The 20,240-nt window shown below is 48.7% G+C and overlaps 1 protein-coding gene across 5 annotated transcripts in view; it reads left to right on the plus strand.

Annotated features, from left to right (window-relative positions):
• ERG (ETS transcription factor ERG) overlaps positions 1-20,240 on the plus strand; it is a 263,697-nt gene that overhangs the window by 233,624 nt on the left and 9,833 nt on the right. For all 5 annotated transcript variants that reach the window (XM_042957218.1, XM_042957219.1, XM_042957217.1 and 2 more), the window contains 5 exons: positions 8,054-8,257; positions 9,108-9,188; positions 11,090-11,161; positions 18,879-18,947; positions 19,460-19,516. In XM_042957218.1, the coding sequence (XP_042813152.1) occupies positions 8,054-8,257; positions 9,108-9,188; positions 11,090-11,161; positions 18,879-18,947; positions 19,460-19,516 (483 nt within the window). The remainder of the gene's footprint in view (positions 1-8,053; positions 8,258-9,107; positions 9,189-11,089; positions 11,162-18,878; positions 18,948-19,459; positions 19,517-20,240) is intronic.

Here is a 20,240-nt window from a genome sequence, read left to right on the forward strand (position 1 = left end):
AACAAAATGTACTAGTCAAATTCTAAGCAAAACACACATGACAAAAGTGGAAATAGAAAGCAGAAAGCATTATTGGAGATAATTGAGGGTTAATACATAATCAAAAAAGGTTACATTTATGAAAACCATATAACAGTGATGAACTTGTATGTACATAATAACATAGGCTCCAAATACATAAAGAACTGTAAGGAGAAAAAGATCCACTTTTGGTGAGAGATTTTAATTTGCCTTTTGCAGCAGTTGATCGATCAATGACATAAAAATTAGGTATATGTTACCAATTTTGACCCAATGGTTATTTATAGAAACCTACATGTAACAATTAGAGAATATACATTCTTTGTAAACTCTCCAGGGACATTTGTAGAAATTGACCAAACCCTATAGGCCACCAAAAAAGAACAACTGGAATAAAAGAATAAAAGGAAATTGGTGTCATATAGATCTCATTCGCTGGCTAATTCACTAATTTAAAACAAAAAATTAGAAATCAATAGCTATCAAAAAGGTGACTGAACCTCATCTATGAATTAGGAAATTAAAAGGTTCAGAAACAGCCTCGGGTGTAGGCTTTTTGTGTTCAAATTTCAACCTGTGATACAGTGAAGCCCGAAGGGAGGCCAGTTCTATTGAGCCTGCTTTGTAAATGTAAAGCCTCCCCCTACAAGGAGACAAAATGTTAAGTCTTATTTTTGCAGGCTTCTGAGTGTCTCGGACAGCAGACTGGCAGACTTGCCCAGGGCTGGGTTTTATAAACAAAGATTTCATAGGGTTGTGATATGGCTTGGAGATACATTTTATGGTTTTGGTCCTTTATTTATTTATTTATTTTTTTAATCTGAAAGCCAACATCTTACGCTGGTATTGTTCAAGAAAAATGTCACTCGGGGCTTATATTTTCACCAGTTTGACTCTTGCTTAACCTTACTTTTATTCATTCCTCTGGCAGGGGGTGGGGGGTCTGAAACAGGATGTTTGCCTGCATGAGGTATTCTGTTTCACAAACTGATTTAAATATCTACTTAATATTTTCCTGGCAGCCGTGGAACTCTACTAGGTCAGAAAACAGTTTCAGGGAAATGTAAAAATAAGTTCAGCCCTCCACCCACGCACTGCTCGCCACTCCCCCCGCCCCCAGCAGTAATTTAAAGGGTGCAACTCCTGACCTCCCTTGGACTATGGGGGCTTACCATTTTGATGTCCGTGAGATGTGGGCTGGTGACACAGATGTTTTCAAAACAATTGGACTGGAGGCTGAAAACCAAACAACTTATCTTCAGTGGTTCATAATTCATCTGACAGAAAGCACCTCCAAAAGCTTCTCAAAATAAAGCGATAAATCAGACCTCTGCGTTTAAAGGAAGAGGCTGCTCCTGCGATAATAGATTGTTTATTTCATCTCCGCAGAGTTTACGATGCGAAATCCAGCGTGTGGATGCATTCTTTCTCCGCAGTATGTTACTGTTGGCAGAGTGCTTTCACATTCATTATCTCCTTTACTTTTCTATTCCCCTGACATTTCACTTAATTACCCACAGAAGAAGGAAATGATTTCCAGAGAGGTTAACGTTTACATCTAGTAGATGGTTGAATCGGAACCCCCCAAGAGCCTTTTATTTGACCACCAAGTTTGGGGTACTCGATGTGATTATGATTCGATGCCTCAGATGTTTTCAGTGGCTCGGAAATTCCTGGACCATCAAGTCCAGCCTTCTTAGCAAGATGTTTAAGGCTCTCTTTGATCGGACCCTCCATCCTCCTCCATTTGTGTGAGCCCTCTGAAACCCTCCGCTGTAGCCACCCCTGGTTTCTTCCTTCTCTCTCAACACCTCTGGTGTTTCATGCCTCTGCAGCTATGAAGCCGGGCTTATGCTGCTCCCCTAAACTAAAGGGCTTCTCTGCTCTGTCACCTTAATTCTGTCAAATCCTTTTCATTAACCCAGGCTCAAGCCAAGCCCTTCTGGTGAAAAGTTTATGTTTTTCCTTGGCGTCTCTTTCTCCTGGCCGCCTCTGAATCCTAATCGTGTGTAGCAAATGCTCAGTAACTCTTACATGAGTTTACTTAATCTTAGTCCTTGTCCTGTGGGAGTCACGCCTTAGGTCCTTGGATTCTGCGTGTTGTTTTATGGAAGAGGAAAAGCAGGCTCCATCATGAGGTTAGGTGATGGGTTCTGAGCCTGGCTGCTCTCTGGAGGTGGAAGGTGTGAGATGGCACACCTAAACATGGGCAAAGGCGATACCTTGGCTGGGGTTCATTCTCTGGCCCCCTCCCCTTTCTCCTTCACATGCATAGTGGGGAATCGGAGAAGGAGGTAAGGTCTCTTGAATCTCGTGGGACCTCGTGAGCCTCCTTCAGTGACGGCAGGGTGGGACAGAAGAAGAAAACTTTGCTGACATACCATGAACCATGGAGGATACCCAAGAGACGCTACTGGGCTCTCTATGGCGTCGAAGGGTGAGCTGGGACCCAACACATTGACTTGAACTCTCCAAAACGCAACCTACTGCTGTAGCACCCATGCTGGGCCGGGGTAGCTGGGGTGGGTGGGGCTCACTGGGGCGCTGTCATTGGTGCAGGGAGTGGGCTTGCAGTCTTGACATCACCTCCCTACCCAGAGGGTCGTGACAAGCGCTTACCCCTCAAGAGCATTGAGGACAGATGGCCAAAGCAGGTGGTGAGTGTAGGTAAGGGGACAAGAAGGGGCTGGTCCTGCAGGCAGTGGGTGGTGTTTGGGCACAGGCATGGGGCGTGTGTGGCTGTAGGAAGACAGAATGGGGAATGGTTGAGAATAACACCTATGAAGACATCGGGACCCAGCAAACTAAGTGTCCTGTGCTTCGTGTTGAGGAGATTGGCCTTGTCCCTTGAAAAGGGTTCTCTGTTATGACACCTCCAGAGTAGGTCTGGAATAATGGCACCCCAAGGACAGGTCAGAAAGGAGCATCCTCATTTATTCTATCAGATGACCATATTTGGTTTTTCACGTTCTTCGCTTATAAACGTATAGGACAGGGACGTGGAGATCCATTCTCAAAAAGATACAGGAGTAACGCAACTTTGGATATCTTTATTCTTTTCAAATGAAAAAGATACCCACTAATCAACTGTAGAAGAAAGTGAGATTAAAATCTTACACCGTTGAAAGTTTTATAAAAACACCTTAACAAATATGCATATATGTAAATCCTGTGTAAGATCTTGTTTTGATTTTGAAACAGAGCAGAAAACGTTTTTATAAGCACCTTTTTAACCTAAGTACTACATGTTAATTGGAGAAATAAGAGAAAATGCAGTTTGGTGAAAGAGAAAAAAAATCTAAAAATCCCCATCACTTGTTCTCCAGAGATGGCAGTTGACATCTTTCTGCATGGCTCTCCCAAATTCTTTCCATGGATATATTTACATTTCTTCACAAAGTATAATTGTGCTTCAATCATGTTTTCAGACTTTTCAATTTAATTCACTTTGAGCACGTTTTCATATCGATATATTCTGCGGTATCATTTTAGTTTTCAAGCATCACAGAAACATCCCTAAATGTACTGCAACTTAACTCGTTTTCTTTCGGTCGGACATTTAGGGTGTTTCCAATGTCATGCTATTATAAACAACACTACAAAGAACATCCTTGAAAATAAATCATTGCGCACATCCTCTATTATTTCCTTATGATAAATTTCTAGAAGTGGAATTTTTTAGTTCAGAGACGATGCACACAGTTTTTTAAGGACATCTCAGACGTATCGCCGAATTGTTCATTGCAAAGGCGGTAGCAATTTATAGTCACGTCAGCGGTAGGAGAAAACAGCCGTTTCACCAACCAAAAGTGAGAACGTTGGAAATAAGAACAATACAGGTCAAAGAATTGGTCTCTGGGGTCTCGCCCGTGAGTCCCTGAAAGGAAAGTTGAATAAGCTGGGCTTAGCGAGGGAAACCAATTAACAGGACACCAAGGGACCACAGAGAAACGAGACTTCTCTTTTTTGGCTGTCTTCCTAAGGTGTCATTTCACTATTTTAACATGAACCCAGGGACTTGCAGGAAGATACTTATATATCATTTTTTAAATATCTGGTTATACCATTAAGAGAAGAAAATGCATTCCCAGAATGAACTGATTTCTAGGAAGTAGCTACTCCCCCCCCCACCACCACCAAAATAGTCCTTCTGGGTTGTTAAAAGGAGAACATAACAAAGTAAAAACACAAAGGGTGGGACAGCAGACGGCAAGACCTTCCGTGGGAGTGTCTGCGACTGTCCTCTGCACAGAACCGAGGGGGATGAGGGCTTGAGTTGCGGATCATTAAAGACGATCCAGCTCTGCATAACGAGGAATTATGACAGGGCCATGAGGAAAAAAAAAAAAGAAGAAGAAGGAAGGAAGACCTTCTCTAAAAGCAGTCTAGGGTTTTGACCATTTTTATCCCTGAAGGTAAAACCCTGACCCGGTGGCGACGAGCCATCTGAACTTTCCTGGTGGACAAAGTTACCCTTCTGTGTACACACTCAGTTTTTGTAGACGACCGAAGCGGTCCCGTGTGTTTGGGTTACAGAGGAAGGTACACACCTTCCTGTCATTTCAGGTTTTGTAGATGATGCTCTCGTTGACACAGAGCTCTCCTTGGTGTTCAGATTCTGTGCGCTGATTGCTGGTTGAGAGCGTGAGTGTTACAAAACTGGTTGAGATCCGGTAGCAGCCGGAAAAACTGAGCGTGTGCATGCCCCACGACCCAGCAATTCCACATCTAGGTGCCCCCTTCAGGCCGGCCCTTCCCACGCTTCACCTGCACGCGGATCATCTCGAGAACCGGTGGAAATGTAGGTGGGGAGGGGCGCCCGAGACTCTGCTCCACACTTGGAGCAGCGAGGCCCCTGGGGGTGATGGTCTGAACCTCGGCTGCGCTTAAGAATTACCTGGGGAGCTTTTAACAGTTCCGATGCCCAGGCTGCCCTCCAGCAGGATGAAGTGAGAATCTCCGTGGGCGAGAGACCAGGCTCGGGCCCCCATCTCCGTGTGATTCCAACGTAGAGCCAGGGCTGTGGACCAGTGCCGATTCCTTCACATGTGCGGGGTGGGCACGGACGCTCGGGTGTTCGCGGAGAAGTGAATTGTGTCCACGCCTGTGAGGGGGCCCGAGAACTGCTTAGTTGACACGATTGTTTACTCCCACGTGGGTTAACTTGGACACATCTTGAAAATACACTGGTGGGTACCCAGAGCAAATCAGATTCCGTTCATGTGAAGTTTAAAAGCACAAACAGCACCGGAGGCCTGGGTGGCTCGGTGGGTTGAGCGTCTGACCTCGGCTCGGGTCATGATCTCACAGTCCGTGGGTTCGAGCCCCGTGTGGGGCTCTGTGCTGACGGCTCAGAGCCTGATAGGGTAAAAGTATTCAAATATACGTAGGGATGTTGGGCACCAAGCTCAGAATGGTGGTTGCTTCATGGGTGTTGAGGCGGGGGAAGCTAGGAGGTGGATTCCATTGGATTTGAAGTCATTTCTTTCAATTAAAAAAAGATACGAGGGCCACCTGTTGGGCGTTCGACTCTTGGTTTCTGCTCAGGTCATGATCTCATGGTTTGTGAGTTCAAGCCCAGAATTGGAGCCTGGAGCCTGCTTGGGATTCTCTCCCTCCCTCTCTCTCTGCCCCTCCCCTGCTCATGCTCGCTGTCTCTCTGTCTTTCTCTCTCTCTCTCTCAAAATAAGTGAATAAGCTCGGGGTGCCTGGGTGGCTCAGTGGGTTAAGTGTCCGACTTCATCTCAGGTCATGATCTTGTGGTCTGTGAGTTCAAGCCCTGCATCGGGCTCTGTGTTGACAGCTCAGAGCCTGGAGCCTGCTTCTGATTCTGTGTCTCCCTCTCTCTCTCTCTCCCTCTCTCTGCCACTCCCCTGCTCATGCGCTCTCTCTCTCTCTCTCTCTCAAAAATAAAGATTTAAAAATTTTTTTAAAAAATTAAGTGAATAAGAAAAGAAATGAAATATTAAGGTGTGGATGGGAGGAGGGTGGGGGAGACAGAAGGAGGGAGAGACGAAAAATGGAAAGCAGAGAGGAAGCGGGCGAGAGGGAGGAGGCTCTGATGGTAGGATTGTCTGGAAACCTCTCACTGTTACTGCTGTTTACTTCCGTAAACTTAAAACCTCTTCCAAGGGCACACACCATGCCCGACTCTTGAGTAGCCTGAAACGTTAGTAAGACCAAACAAAGTTCTAAAGCTATTAGCTACGAAGTGATTCCAAAGGATGACTTGTCCCTACACCAGATTCTCACTCATTATGACCAGAGCATCGCAACACGCCTGACCTCTAAGGGCCTGTCCACAGAACCAAGGTCAAGGCTCTCGTTTTACATGTAAAAACAGATGCGGGAAGGGGATACAGTCTCTGGGGGTTGCAGCGAGTTGAAGGACCCTGGGATTCGAACTCTGGGCTCCTGCTCCCTACCTGGGTGTCTCCCATGTGCAAGTATTTTTTTCTTAAGTTTGTTTATTTATTTTGAGAGAGAGAGAGAGAGAGAGAAAGTTTGCATGCAAGTGGGAAGGGGCAGAGAGAGGGAGAGGAAGAGAAAATCCACCAGTGCAGAGCCCGATGTGGGGCTCGAACTCACAAACTGCAAGATCATGACCCAAGGAGCAGTCAGACGCTTCACTGACTGAGCCACCCGGGTGCCCCTCCTACCTGCCGGTATTTGGGTGCCCTAAATATCCCTCTGCCCAGGCTGTTTGTGTGGCGTGTTCCTGGCTGTATTTCCACTGGGGATAATACAGTGGCTGTCCCACTGGCTGTGTCCTCTGGGACTCTACCCAGGTCCCCTCCCATATGTGGCAGTGGAGTGGGATGACACTGCCTGCCTGAGGTGGGGTGTTTGTGTGCCATAGCTGTGCGGTGAGAAGGTCCCCCAGCCAGTCCCCTACTCCTGCAGGTGCCTGATAGGTGCAAAATCAAACTCTCTGCAGGAAAAGCAGGAAACCAACCGCTCTCTCTTGGAAATACCAACCCAGGGGCGCCTGGGGGGCCCAGTTGGTTAAGCGTCCGACTTCGGCTGAGGTCATGATCTCACAGTCTGTGACTTCGAGCCCCACGTCGAGCGCTGTGCTGACAGCTCAGAGCCTGGAGCCCGCTTCAGATTCTGTGTCTCTCTCTCATTCTCTCTCTGCCTCTCCCCTGCTCATGCTCTGTCTCTCTCTCTCTCAAAAATAAATAAACTTAAAAAAAAATTTTTTTAATGAAATACCAGCTCATATGGGGTGCCCGGTGGCTCATTTGGGTTAAGCACCGACTTAGGCTCAGGTCGTGAGTTTGAGCCCCCTATGTCGGGCTCTGTGCTGACAGCTCAGAGCCTGGAGCCTGCTTCAGATTCTGTCTCTCTGTCTCTCTTTGCTCCACCCCTGTTTTGCTCGCGCTCTCTCTCTCTCCCTGTCTCTCAAAAATAAACATTAAGAAAAACAATAATAAAAAAAAAGAAACACCAGCCCATGGGAGGCACTAGGGTTTTCGTTCACCTACGCTTGACTTCCAGTTTTGCGGTCAGTATTTTTCAGTATTTTGTATGAATGCTTTTTTTGCGTGACGGACGGTGATGAGCGTCTTCCTGATTTGTGTTCTGAGCTCTCGATGCCAACAGTTCCCTAAGGAAAGAAAATTTCCATGATTTTTTCATTTGTAAATAAATAAATAAAAATGAAACTAAGTGACAAAAATGAATAATAAAAAAGCCTGGTGCCTACGTGAAACTTCAGATGATCTGAGCCACGAGGGGCCAGTGGTGTTCCAGAACGATTCACTTTAAAGGCAGCGATTTCTGGGCGTGACTCAGATGGCTTTTTTTTTGTTTTTTGTTTTTTGTTTTTTTTTTTTTTTGTCTTTCCCCCAAGACACTTGCTTTTGACAGGGCACCGCGTCTGTTTGGAAGCCTGTCTTCTAGAACAGTGGGGAAGGAGCCCCTCCGGGAAGCCGTGGCTGGCGGGGGCCCTGCCTGGGATGTGGTTCTGCCCTGGAAATGCGTCTTCGGGAGGCGATTAGCTGATTGCTTCTGTCCCAACCCCTTTCAGATCCTACACTGTGGAGTACGGACCACGTCCGGCAGTGGCTGGAGTGGGCAGTGAAAGAGTATGGCCTTCCGGACGTCGACATCTTGCTGTTCCAGAACATCGACGGGAAGGAGCTGTGCAAGATGACCAAGGACGACTTCCAGAGGCTCACCCCGAGCTACAACGCTGACATCCTTCTCTCCCACCTGCACTACCTCAGAGAGAGTAAGAGGGTCGGGACGGAGATCACTGGGGTGCGGGTTCTTGCCAACCCGAGCTGAGGGGGTCCAGTCCAGTCTGTGACAGCTTCTTCCCGCCCTAACCCAGTTCTCACTTAGGATCTGGAAGAACCAAACGCTTACGAGGCCACGATCTAGGTACACGTGTGACAAGCGGTCAAGCGCTTTTCCCAGAAGCCTGAGGGGTCACACGAGGCTTCAACTGCCTCCCCCTGGGTCACCTCCACCAAGAGGATCACGTGGCAGAGGGGAGCAGAGCTTCCTCTGGTCACACATTATTGAGTCCCCGTGGTGTCCCACACTAAAACGGAAACAGACGGAAAGGCCCCCGATGGGAATTACGGGGCTCATCCTCCCTAAAGCTAAACCAAGCCCCCTCCCGGGCCCACCTGAGCACAGAGTGAGAGAAGTTTCCAGTTCGTATCATGACATGTGGCTTCACCTGACACAGTGGGAATGGCGTATTGGCGACTGGAGGCACGAATTCACCCGGTTTGCTGTATGGTTTAATTTTTCGGACATCAAGCATGGTTGGCAGGAGAGGGAAATAGCACAGCAGGGGGCTGGGTGTGGACTCCGGTGTAAATGCTTTGCCTGGCATCCCGATCACTGGTTCCCCGAATTAAATGTGGGCCCACCTAGGTTTTAACACGCTAACCAGCCGCAGGGCCATGGAGAGGTTTCCGAGCCGCTCAGGAAAGTAGGGCGGGGGTGGGGAGGTGTTCTTCTTCTTTCTTTCTTTCTTCTTCTTCTTCTTTTTTTTTTTTTTTAAGGAGGGTAATTCTCTCTCTCTCTCTCTCTTTTCATTTTGATGTCGCTTTTGTTTTGTTTTCTAGCTCCTCTTCCACATTTGACTTCAGATGATGTTGATAAAGCCTTACAAAACTCTCCACGGTTAATGCATGCTAGAAACACAGGTAATGCTGGGCCTGCCCCCTCCCCACAGGACACGCGCAAAGCCTTGTCCACAGACTGCACGCTTTCAAGGTGGATGGCGGGCCGGTCAGGGCATCAGGAAGGCAGAGCAGAGGGGATGCCCGAGGGGTTCTTGATATGCAGGAGGCTCTTGCTGAAGTACCAGAGCGGGCCGGCAGGGGGCGCCCATTTTGGTTTCTGAGCACTCCCCACCCCCTTGGACCATCAAAGGACTTCTTTCGACCAGGAGAGGCGCAGAATTAGCCCTTAGCCGTTGCCTTACCTCTCTTTTGCTGGATTACAATCTGCCGCTGTGCTGACTGTAGAAACTAAAAGCATGTTCGATATAAAGGGGGCCCTTGGGGTTCTTTTTTGTTCACAAAGGAACGTGTACTAGGACAAGCAGTTTTATTTTTTCCTTTTAGGAAAAGTCTTAGGCCACTTGACTCATCCTGACTTTGATCTTCTTGCACAGACTCTGGACGTTTGCAAAGGGCAGGAGGAAAGAAAGCTCGTTCGTCACTTTTCGGGAGCTTGGGGCTGAAAGGGAGACTGCGTTGTCATTTTGGAGGATACGAAATCAGTTACTAACCCAATCCCTGCTATCCCGTCTCTAACCACAGATTCTGCATTTTAGCTATTTATTTATGGCCTGAGGCTAGTCGAGTTGAACAGGATGCTTCATCCCCGCTAACCTTCCCCATCCCCCTCATGGTCGAGGCTGGCTTTCTGCGGATGAATGTGTCCGCGGCTGGCATCCGCCGTCTCCCTCCTGATAGAGACAGCTACCGAAGCCTGGCCACAGGCTGCTCACCCCACTGTGTCAGCCGGCAGGGCCCTTCTGCCACCACTCAGGCCGGGGCGGAAACCATCAAGGCTTGGGTAACCCCATCGTCGGCAAAGAAGCCGATTCATGGCCAGCCTCACACGGAAGTACAGCCGTGTTCCCAAAATGTGTAACGTGAGCGAGTCCGGTTTGGGTGTTACAGTGAGATAGATGGCTCCTTTATCTTGGTCCTCCAGATTCAGGACATTGTGCTTTTCATTGAAAGTGAAAAAAAAAAAAAAAAAAAAAGCTTGGAGTCAGTCGTATGCTTTTTCACTGTAGGTTACACACGTCAGCCTATTAATGACCTTGTGGCCAGAAAATAACAAATAACTTAGGCCGAGTGATTTCCCCTTCTTCAGAACCCCCTTGAGCGACACATTTTCTGATCATTTCACAGTTGTTTAGAAAATTTATAACAGTGAGTGACAGTTTCGAGAACGCTCTGCTTTCGTTACTAGTGTTACTGTTAAACGTAGAAGCAATCGAAGAACGGGAGGACCGATTCCAAATGGACTGAACTGCAGAAGGGGATTTTTTTTTTCCTGCTCACAACACGGGCAGTGGATTGAGACAGAGAAGGGGACACACGCATTTGAAGAGAAATGTGGATTTATTTTTAATAAGATCCATACATTCTTTGGCAAAAAAAAATATTTGTAATTCTTTGGGACTGTTTTCCAAGGGCTCCGTAAAACGTTTCTCTGGATTTTTATGCAACTTATAAATGAAAATACGCACCATAGAATTTTTTTTTTTTTATAAAGTGAGATGGTTGGGGGTGATGGGGGACACACAGATGCGCTTCAGCAAGAAGCCATACCATCAAAACACGGGACACTTTCTGGCAAATGGGACGCAGTATAGCCCGACATCTATTTCTGTAGTCGGAATCAGTTTCTGCCCCCGTTCGCTTATCCCTTCCCTCCCCCCCCCCCCACCCCCTGGGAGTCCCAGATGGCCGGCTCCAGGGGGTCCCCTCCCTTTGGTGTCACAGGGCAGAGTTGATTTGGTTGCAGGAGATCAACAACCACAACAAGAGACCTTCACATGTTTTGTCTTTCCTTTTGTCTGCAGGGGGTGCAGCTTTTATTTTCCCAAATACTTCAGTATATCCTGAGGCCACGCAAAGAATTACAACTAGGCCAGGTACGAAAAACACCCCTGTGTGATCTGTCCCTGCAGAGACATCCTGGGATGTCCCGTGAGATCCGTGACCTAAGTCACCAGAGTCAGAGGGCGCGGATCCTGGGTCTGAAGGGAGTCCTGAGCAGTCTTGTTCTGCCCCTGTGAATCTGGAGCCCAGATTCCATCAGACCGTTTCACTCAGAGATCACACTTCAGGTCCCTGACCGCAGAATTAAAAGCACATCGGCCCCTTAACTAGCTGCTCTGAAAGGCAGATGGGCAAAGTTGGCACCCTGGAAGCCCGGCGGAAAAGCACCCGCCCGCGCGCCAGGTGACAAAAGCATGCGCGTCCTCGGGGGAACACACGAAGCACGAGGCGTCCCCATGGTGTTAGTGATGGACTCTCGGCATGTCACGAGAGCCAGCGGTTCAGAGCAGAGGCATGTCATAGGTGATATTTACATCGGACTCTTTATGTCTTTCCTGATTGCTCTAGGTAATTGATTTTCAGGTCATGCGTGAAAGAATAAATATTACCAAGTGCTTACTAGTGACAAGCACAGTGTTACATTCTGGGCCAGACTTCAGAAAGCTTCCTGTCTGCTGAAGGCTGGCCTGTTCATTCCACGATGTCCACGGAGCGCCTCCTGGGCGTCAGCCGCGGAGGGGACGTCGGAAACCAGCTCACAGGCACACATCCAGGCTTTGCCTGAAGCTCTAGATGTCGCGGTTGAGCCGCCTAGAGCCAGAGATAGACTGACACATAAGTGTCGAACCTCAAGGGCTGGCAGCATAGAGCAGACACGCCCCTGAGACTCTAACCTGAAGAAGTTGAGGCATCAACTTTGATGGCAGAGGCTGTAGGACCAGCAGCGGTTGCAAACGTACCTTCCGTGAGAGCGGGAAGGACGCTCTCCAGAGGAAGGGCCACCCGCCACAGGAGGATTAGATGTTGCCAGGTGGGGAAGGAGGGGGAGGGCATTTCAGATCAGGAGCAGCGTGGCTCAGACCTCGGTCCCCTCACCAGGACTTGCACCGATAACACGCCAGCCCGCCAGCTGAGGAAATGGCGAGTCAGGGTAGGGGGCTGGTTTTTCCATCGTCATTCATGCCTCTGGAGTCATGCGTTCCTAGACCCAAGCTGTCGCCCTTTGACCTCTGTCCCACACCCAGACTACATAAGACTCCATTTGGATTGGTCCGGGGCATTAAGTTTCGCACGGTCGTTTCTTTCCAGTCAGGAGCTCAATAGCATGGGTGAAGAAGCTTCTCAGAGCTGTTCCCACCCTGACGCTGTCCCGTTACTTCCACAGAGCCTTGAGGCTGGCCATTCCCTCCTCTCTGACCTCAGAGGAAGGATTTGCGCCCCTCTTCCTGGGGAACACGGTGGAAAGGTTTAGCTAAAGTGCTTCGTTCCCTCTGTCATGGTGGAGACTTCACAGGCCATTTACTTGTGGATCAGATTCAGGGTCTAGAATGACCTGGACTGGCCCTGAAGAAACCCACCGTTCACCTCTGATAAATGCATCCTTGGGAGAACATAGGGAAGTATAGGAAGATCACAACGGTTTTGTGAGCATTTAAAATCCATTTCCATCCATCCTTAAAAGAAGAAGAGCTTTCCGGGAAGCGGCGGGCCACGGTTTGTTTGCTTGCTTTTGCTGGTTTGTTTGTTTGAAGCTGCCTCATGGATGCGTCTCACTGAGTCGCAGAATCCAGGGATTGTGAGCTGGGCTTGGGGTTTTGTCGAAAGGTCACGACGTTGACCAGATCCGTTGGTTACAGCCCAGTGGTCAGACCAGCTGGCTAATCGCTTGCTAGTACGTAGAACAGTGGATCCTGGAACTCTTTTTTCTTTATTCGCATCTGAAGATACAGTAGATTTGGAAGATTCAGCTTTCCAGGTGTGTGTGGGGGGGCGGGGCGCGCGGGGAGTAGCTGGGAAGTGAAGGCTGGGACACGCCTCCGCGCTCTGGCCACACTCTTCCTTGGGGCCTTGATTTGTGCGTGACCCGCAGGAGATCACACTTCCCTAGCTCCACCCCAGCAAAGTATGTTTCTGAGACTCAAGTTTGTAGCAAAAACACCTGTTTTGACGACCCCTCCTGTGACTGTCCAGGGAGATACAGATGCTTGTATACGCGCTATAAGGAAGTTGAATCAGACTGAACACGCCCGAGCTCTTTGCTGAACTATCCAGGGGTTTGACCTTGGAGAGGAGAGTTGCTTCTCCGCTTAGGTGGACTCAGGGATGGACCTTGAAGGATGCACTTGTGAGTCGGAAAGCCCGTCGGGGTGCAGGTGGAAATCTGGCACTGGCCCTGGGGAAACAGGTGCTGCAGGGCGGTTCCCAGACCGGCTGGGATCCAACTGTGTTCCTGGGCTCAGAAGTGTCTGATGCCGGCAGAAGAGGTGATGCCTGACTCCCCCCTGGGAAGAGGCCCCTGGGGCCCTTGGGAATAGAGACCCGAGTTCCCGTTCCCCTGCACTCCTGGTTTGCTCCGCCATGACCTTCATGGCCGCTCCATTTCTGTAACCCCCCAGCCATGGGAACAGGGGGCTTCCTCCACCCACGCGTGCCCAGTCCCCTCCCCCATGCTTCCTGTCCCTCCCTGCCTCCTCTCCTTTCTGCCCTGTGTAACCCACCCCCGGGCTGCTGACCCCAATCTCCCTTTTCCTTTCTTCCTCCTGGCCTTCCTTCCCAAATGGGTCACTTCTTCCGGGTCCCCCAACTGCTTACCCCATCAAGTCGCTGTGCCATTGCAACCGAACCCCACATTTGGCCAAGACTGGTGACCTCCCAGACAACCACACGTGGGCATGTTACTGCTTTGTCCATGTCTCTCCCTTCTCTTCCCAGGCTGGCTTCTATTCACTTTTCCCGAATGTTCCTGATTCAAAATGCACCCTCCCTCGTGATCCCTTTGTTGACTTAGCATTTAGATCCGTCTCTCTCCTACTCGTAAAAAGTGTTTGCACGTAGGCGTGTCATTTTACATTCTGTTTTTGATGATCATGATTTTAGGGTGCTTCATGTGTTTCTTGGGTTGCAGGCACCTTCCTTCCTTGCTGAACACGTGCCTTCGGGAGCCATGGCCCTTTGAGGTCTCAAGTGACATAAAAGACATAGGTCTGACCCACTGAAACTTGCAAGCTGGTTTTTGACCCCCTGCGGCATGTCAGGAGCAGTTTATATGAAAGCCATGGTGGGCACCAAGGGGGACATTGTGCAGCCCCGTCTCTCCTCCTCCACCATCACGCAGTCCCCAGAGCATCATGCACGTCTAGGATGTTATCCAAAGACACTGGAGGCTTGAGCCCGCACGTGCAGCCTTAACTTTCACTTTTAAGCCAGTGCCCTTCAGGGGTTTCTCAGAATCTTGAACAACTCCTCCTTTGGCATTCACAACTGAGTGACATTTCGACGTCACCCGTCAAGGCCAGGCAGCAAATGCACGTTCTCCTCAGTCAGGCCCTGTGGAAAGTCTGCATCCCGGCTCACGGCTGGAAACGCACCCTCTGCTTTCCCTCTGGTTAGACCGTAACCACAGAGGTCTGCAAAGCCAGGAGAGAAAGCCGTGCACAACGCTCCCAGGTCTCCATGTTTTTGATGGGGGATCTTAGAAGACCGTAGGAAGGTCTGGAGGAATACAGGAGAGGGTGACTCAGCCACATCAGGGCAGACTCCCAAACTTCCTTCCATTAAGTAGGTGTTTATCAGGTGGTTCTGGGCAGCAGCTCTTGGCCTTTCTCTTTGCATTAGCCTCTAGGTTCATGGACAGCAGGCAAATCTCATCTGTTCCTACCCAACCCAGCCAGGGCCCTTGCACACTGCTTTGCAGATGCCGCATAGATCCTGCAGAATGAAGATGAGCTCTCGCATGGTCCAAGTTCCGGTTCATTAAAAAATAAAGTGGGCGTGGGCATACTGTGAAGGCTAGAGGGCTGTTCCTCTGTAAGCGTGATGAAAGCAGAATATAAAACTTGGTGAACTTCACCCCGCAGGATGCAGCATAGAATCTATATGTTGTCTTGATTCACTGATGCCCAGGGAAGGGAGAGGGTGGGGGGAGGAGGAGTCTCTTTCCAAATCAAGAACCGATCCCAGCTCCCAGGAAATAAATTAAGGTGCTGGTGTGGAGGGACCCGATGCTTAGTCAAACTCCCGATTTTTTGTGTCGTGCTTTTTGGCCTGGATCATGGCATAGAACACGTTTCTTTGTTAACTCTGAGCTGCCCACGAATGGCTTTTATAACCTTCAGTTTTTAAACACACAGCCTGGTGCAGAAAAAAAGAGAACCAGAGCCAGAAAGCAGCCTTCCCCAACACAGGACCTCGTGCCCAGTGTGTGAGTTAGTTACCTTGAAGATCCCAATACAGGAGAGAATGAGGGTGCATTGAAGTGACCGCCAGAAATTCCGTGTAAAATCTGTTCTTAGTAGAAGTTCTGTGCCCTGCTCTCGCCAGGGGACACATGGCAAATGCGCTTGGAGTCGGAATTTCTACAGCAGCCCAAGGGCAGAAATACCCAGGGCTGGCCGTGCTGTGAGGTGGGGTGGCTGGAGAGGCCCCGGCGTGTCCTCCTGAATCAGTACGGCTTCATTCAGCCTTTTCCCAGAGTCACCTCCCTGGGGAGGGAAACTCAGTGCCCCCAGCGCGTGAGCGGCAGCTGATAAGGAAGCACTGGACCAGAATTTCATGAACGAAAACAAAAGCCGACTTATCTTCCGTGGCAATATGTTTATGAACATGTTAATCATCGTTCATATAAACATCTCAGATTCTTGGCTTAGAGTCAGACTTCGTGTTGTTAAGGTCCTGACTTATTTTCAGGGGAGGGTGGAACACAGTTATAGACCCGGAGAAGGGTTTTATGAATAAAGAGTTTCAAAATATTTGCCTCTTGCTAGTGGGGTGGTTAATTTTTTCCAGTCACATCACATGAGCAGTAGTAGCGGACCAGCGACCAACGGCCGTTCGTTCCGCTCGCATTCTCTCTGGGGAAGGTAACCAGCGTAGAACTCTCTGCACGCATTTTCTCATTTGTCCTGACACGCTCAGCGGTTCTGAGATCTGTTATCTGCGGGAACACAGATTCCTGCCTAGAAACATGTAACGGAGATGATCTAGAACGGGCTCGCTCTGGCATTGTTCAGTGCGCTCCCAGGTCACCCGGGACCTCGTTAAAGGGCAGATTCTGGCTCGGTCGCCCTGGAGTGAGATTCTGCCTTCCTAACCGGCTCCCAGATGTTACCAGTCTTGCTGGTCCGTGGGCCACCCTTTGAGACCTGGGATCGAGAACACATTTTGGTATTGCCTTGCTTTTTTTTTTCATGTGGTCAACAGAAGCCCCTTTGTCCGTGTGCCTGTCTGCTCCTGAATTCGGCTAGACGCTGGTACAGTAGTCCAAGTGTTCTTTCTGAGACAGTTCTCAGATTGAAACTCTGGCTGACCATTTTTTTTTTTTAGACAAAATTCAACCGGGTGGGTATCTGTGTGCGAAGGGCGCCCAGAGACTTAAGTTGACATTCAGCTGTAAATTGATAGCGGCTGCAGATTTAATTCCCGTGTGCAACCCCCAACACCAGAAAAGTGAGAATCTGAGGAGCCGAGTGGGAACGGCTTATGATCCAAAATGCAAAAATACCAGCTGAGAAGAAGCGGTGAGCAATATTGGAGTTAAATAAAAAAAAAATTTATCTTTTACCCAACCAAAGCTATAAAGGGTAGGATTTCACAGACCACACGAGCCGAAGTGCTTGTAGCCAAACAGACCAAATAAATTAAGGCAACTCTGTGTTGAATTTCACATTGCATTTCAGCGGTATGCTCTTTGGGATCCGAAAGTAAGAAGAGGCACATCTTTTTATTCTTTTATTTGTTTATTTTGAGAGAGACAGAGTGCGAGTCGGGGAAGGGCAGAGGCAGAGGGAGAGAGTGAACCCCAAGCAGGCTCCGTGCTGCCAGCACGGAGCCCGACGTGAGGCGTGAATTCACAGAACCACGGGATCATGACCCGAGCCGAAGCCAAGAGCCAGACGCTTGACTGAGCCACCGAGGTGCCCCAAGAGGTGCATCTTTTGCAACATAGGCAGACCCTTTGAGGACTGACCCGCCAAACTACCAGTCTAAAACAGGGTTACATAGTCTGTTTAAAGAGAGGCTTAAAACGAATTAGATTGCCTGCCCTGCAAGTGAGATTTGATAGCCATTTCCAGATGTCCAGCAGCAGAATACCTCAAGTATCTGGCTGTGGCTTTCGGTTGGCCCAGAATGACCCATGGCATGGAACTGAGCCCCCATCAATCCAAGAAGGCATAGTTTTGAAGTGGTTCTACAATAAGATTTCATGTAGAAATCACTTCGTGTGTGCACACTTAGTAAGGATACGCATGGCGATGTTCTGGAGTCTGTTTTAAGTTTATGTGTTTATTTTGAGAGACAGAGCGCATGAGCAAGGGAGGGGCGGAGAGAGAGGGAGACACAGAATCTGAAGCAGGCTCTGCACTGTCAGCACAGAGCCCGATGCAGGGCTCGAACTCATGAACCTGTGAGTTCACGGCCTGAGCCGAAGTCAAACGCTTGACCGACTGAGCCACCCGGGTGCACCTGTTCTGGAATACGTTTTTGAAAGGACCTTGAAATGACTTAGAGTCTTCATAATCGTTAACATAACTTGCACCGAGGGTGGGAAGGAGAGTTACTAACTTTGTATGTGCAAAGTGCACTGAAGATTTACGAGACGGATGACAATACGTTATGAACGCAAAGAAACCGTTGCATACACTTAAGCTCTTACCATCATTGCTAACATGTTGTGGGAACAATAGTATGCCGGTCTTGCGATTGGTCGCATGCAGTTCTTTTAGAGAACTTCTAAATTCATTTAGAGAAAGAGCTATAGCAGATATTTACATGGAGAAATAACTGGACAGTTACGACTGATTTAATAGGACTGGGTGAGGGGGGCCTGGGTGGCTCAGCTGGTTGGGCGTCCGAATTCAGCTCCGGTCATGATCTCTCAGTTTGTGAGTTCGAGCCCCGCGTCGGGCCCTGGGCTGACAGCTCGGAGCCTGGAGTCTGCTTCGGAGTCTGTGTCTCCCTCTCTCTCTGCCCCTCCCCCGCTCATGCTCTTTCTCTCTCTCTCTCTCTCAAAAAATAAACATCAACATTTAAAGACATATATATAACTGGGTGAGATTATAAAAAGAAATGAGGGGTGACTGAGAGAGGCAGATGGCAAGTAAGAGGATGAGGAGGCCATGCTCATTTCCAAGGAAGAAGTGTCATTTAGGGGATTTAGGGGCAGACCTCGAGCATGAATTGGTGGACTTATCAGATTGGTCAGCTCTGTTCTGAGTGGCTCATGAAGGTAACAAAGGGATGAACTTAGGTCAGTTCCAGGTGGAAGCAGGCCAAAGTAGATTGTAAGAAACTCTTTATGTGGTCTTGACCTGTGGTCGTAGGAAGTTTCCTTAGAAGGCTCAGGAAGCCCTGTAAGAATCTCTCAAGGAGAGTTTCCAGATCAACGGGTGAAAACGTTAGATCGATAAAATGAACAAAACAGTAATTTCTGAGTAAAACGCAAATCTAATGGGATACAGGTTGGGTATTTCTTTGGATTGCTGGATTTTCATCCACGGTATTTATTCTAACGGACGCAAAACAAAAAGCATACAAAATATGTATTACAAAATTACATTATTGGTCTTCCAGTCATTTTATTTGTCTTTGCAGATTTACCTTATGACCCACCCAGGAGATCAGCCTGGACCAGTCACGGCCACCCCACCCCCCAGTCGAAAGGTACGGTGTTGGCTCCCGTTGCTTGAATCTGCTTCTCACCAGGAGATGACCATTGGTGACGTTTGGTGACCATTGGTAGCGTGCTGATTTCTGCAGGGTATCTACGCTTTATCAGCATAAAATGTTTGTTCCTTTGGCAGCAAAGAGCAACTTGATCTTTAGATGCAATGATTCTTTTTTTTTTCTAAGTTTATTTATTCATTTTTGAGAGAGAGCGCGCGCGTGCACAAGCAGGGGAGGAGCAGAGAGAGAGGGAGACACAGATTCCGAAGCAGGCTCCAGGCTCTGAGCTGTCAGCACAGAGCCTGAAGCGGGGCTCGAACTCACGAGCCACAACATCATGACCTGAGCATGTCATGTCTTAGAGTAAGAGTCTTAGTCTTACTCTTAGTCTAAGAGTAAGACTATTATGTTAATAGCTAAGCTAATCGATGGGATGATAATACAACATCAAAGATGAGTGGCCAGATAGAAGTTATAACTAACTCTCTCTTTCATTTTGGGATTTTCAGCTGCTCAACCATCTCCTTCCGCAGTGCCCAAAACTGAAGATCAGCGTCCTCAGTTAGGTATGTTTCAGGGAACGTCTTGACGGCCATCGAAAAAGAAGTAGGCTTAGCAGCATGTTTCTAAAATGTGTCACTTCTAAATGAAGTTAATGTGATTTTGTCTTCTTTAAATTTTTTTTTAACGTTTATTTATTTTTGAGACAGAGAGAGACAGAGCATGAACGGGGGGAGGGGCAGAGAGAGAGGGAGACCCAGAATCCGAAACAGGCTCCAGGCTCTGAGCTGTCAGCACAGAGCCCGACGCGGGGCCCACACTCACGGACCGCGAAATCATGACCTGAGCTGAAGTCAGATGCTCAACCAACTGAGCCACCCAGGCGCCCCAAGATTTTGTCTTCTTTATCATGGCTCCATGCATAAAATATGGACCAAATTATCAGTCTACTCAGTAGGGATAACTCGAGATTTTGCTAAGACATTTCCAAACCTATGCAGTAAATATGGAAAGAACATTCTGCTTGCACACACGTCCCTTCTCTGTGACAGACAAATCCTTTTAATTTTACCCCCAGACCACATGCCGCAAGCCCGTACTCATGCCAGGCCCAATGCGGAACACCGCGGATTGGTGATATCCAACGGAACACCGTTGATATTGCCAGTGTGCTGAACAACGTGGCCGGTGTGGCCCCGGACCCAGTGGGGACATAGCACATGTTTGCCCAGTTTATGTCCTGGGATGGAGACAGCCAGGTGTCGGGAACCCCAAGCCAGAGCTGAGCTT

Source organism: Panthera tigris, chromosome C2 (assembly GCF_018350195.1).
Source record: "Panthera tigris isolate Pti1 chromosome C2, P.tigris_Pti1_mat1.1, whole genome shotgun sequence".
NCBI lineage: Eukaryota > Metazoa > Chordata > Mammalia > Carnivora > Felidae > Panthera > Panthera tigris.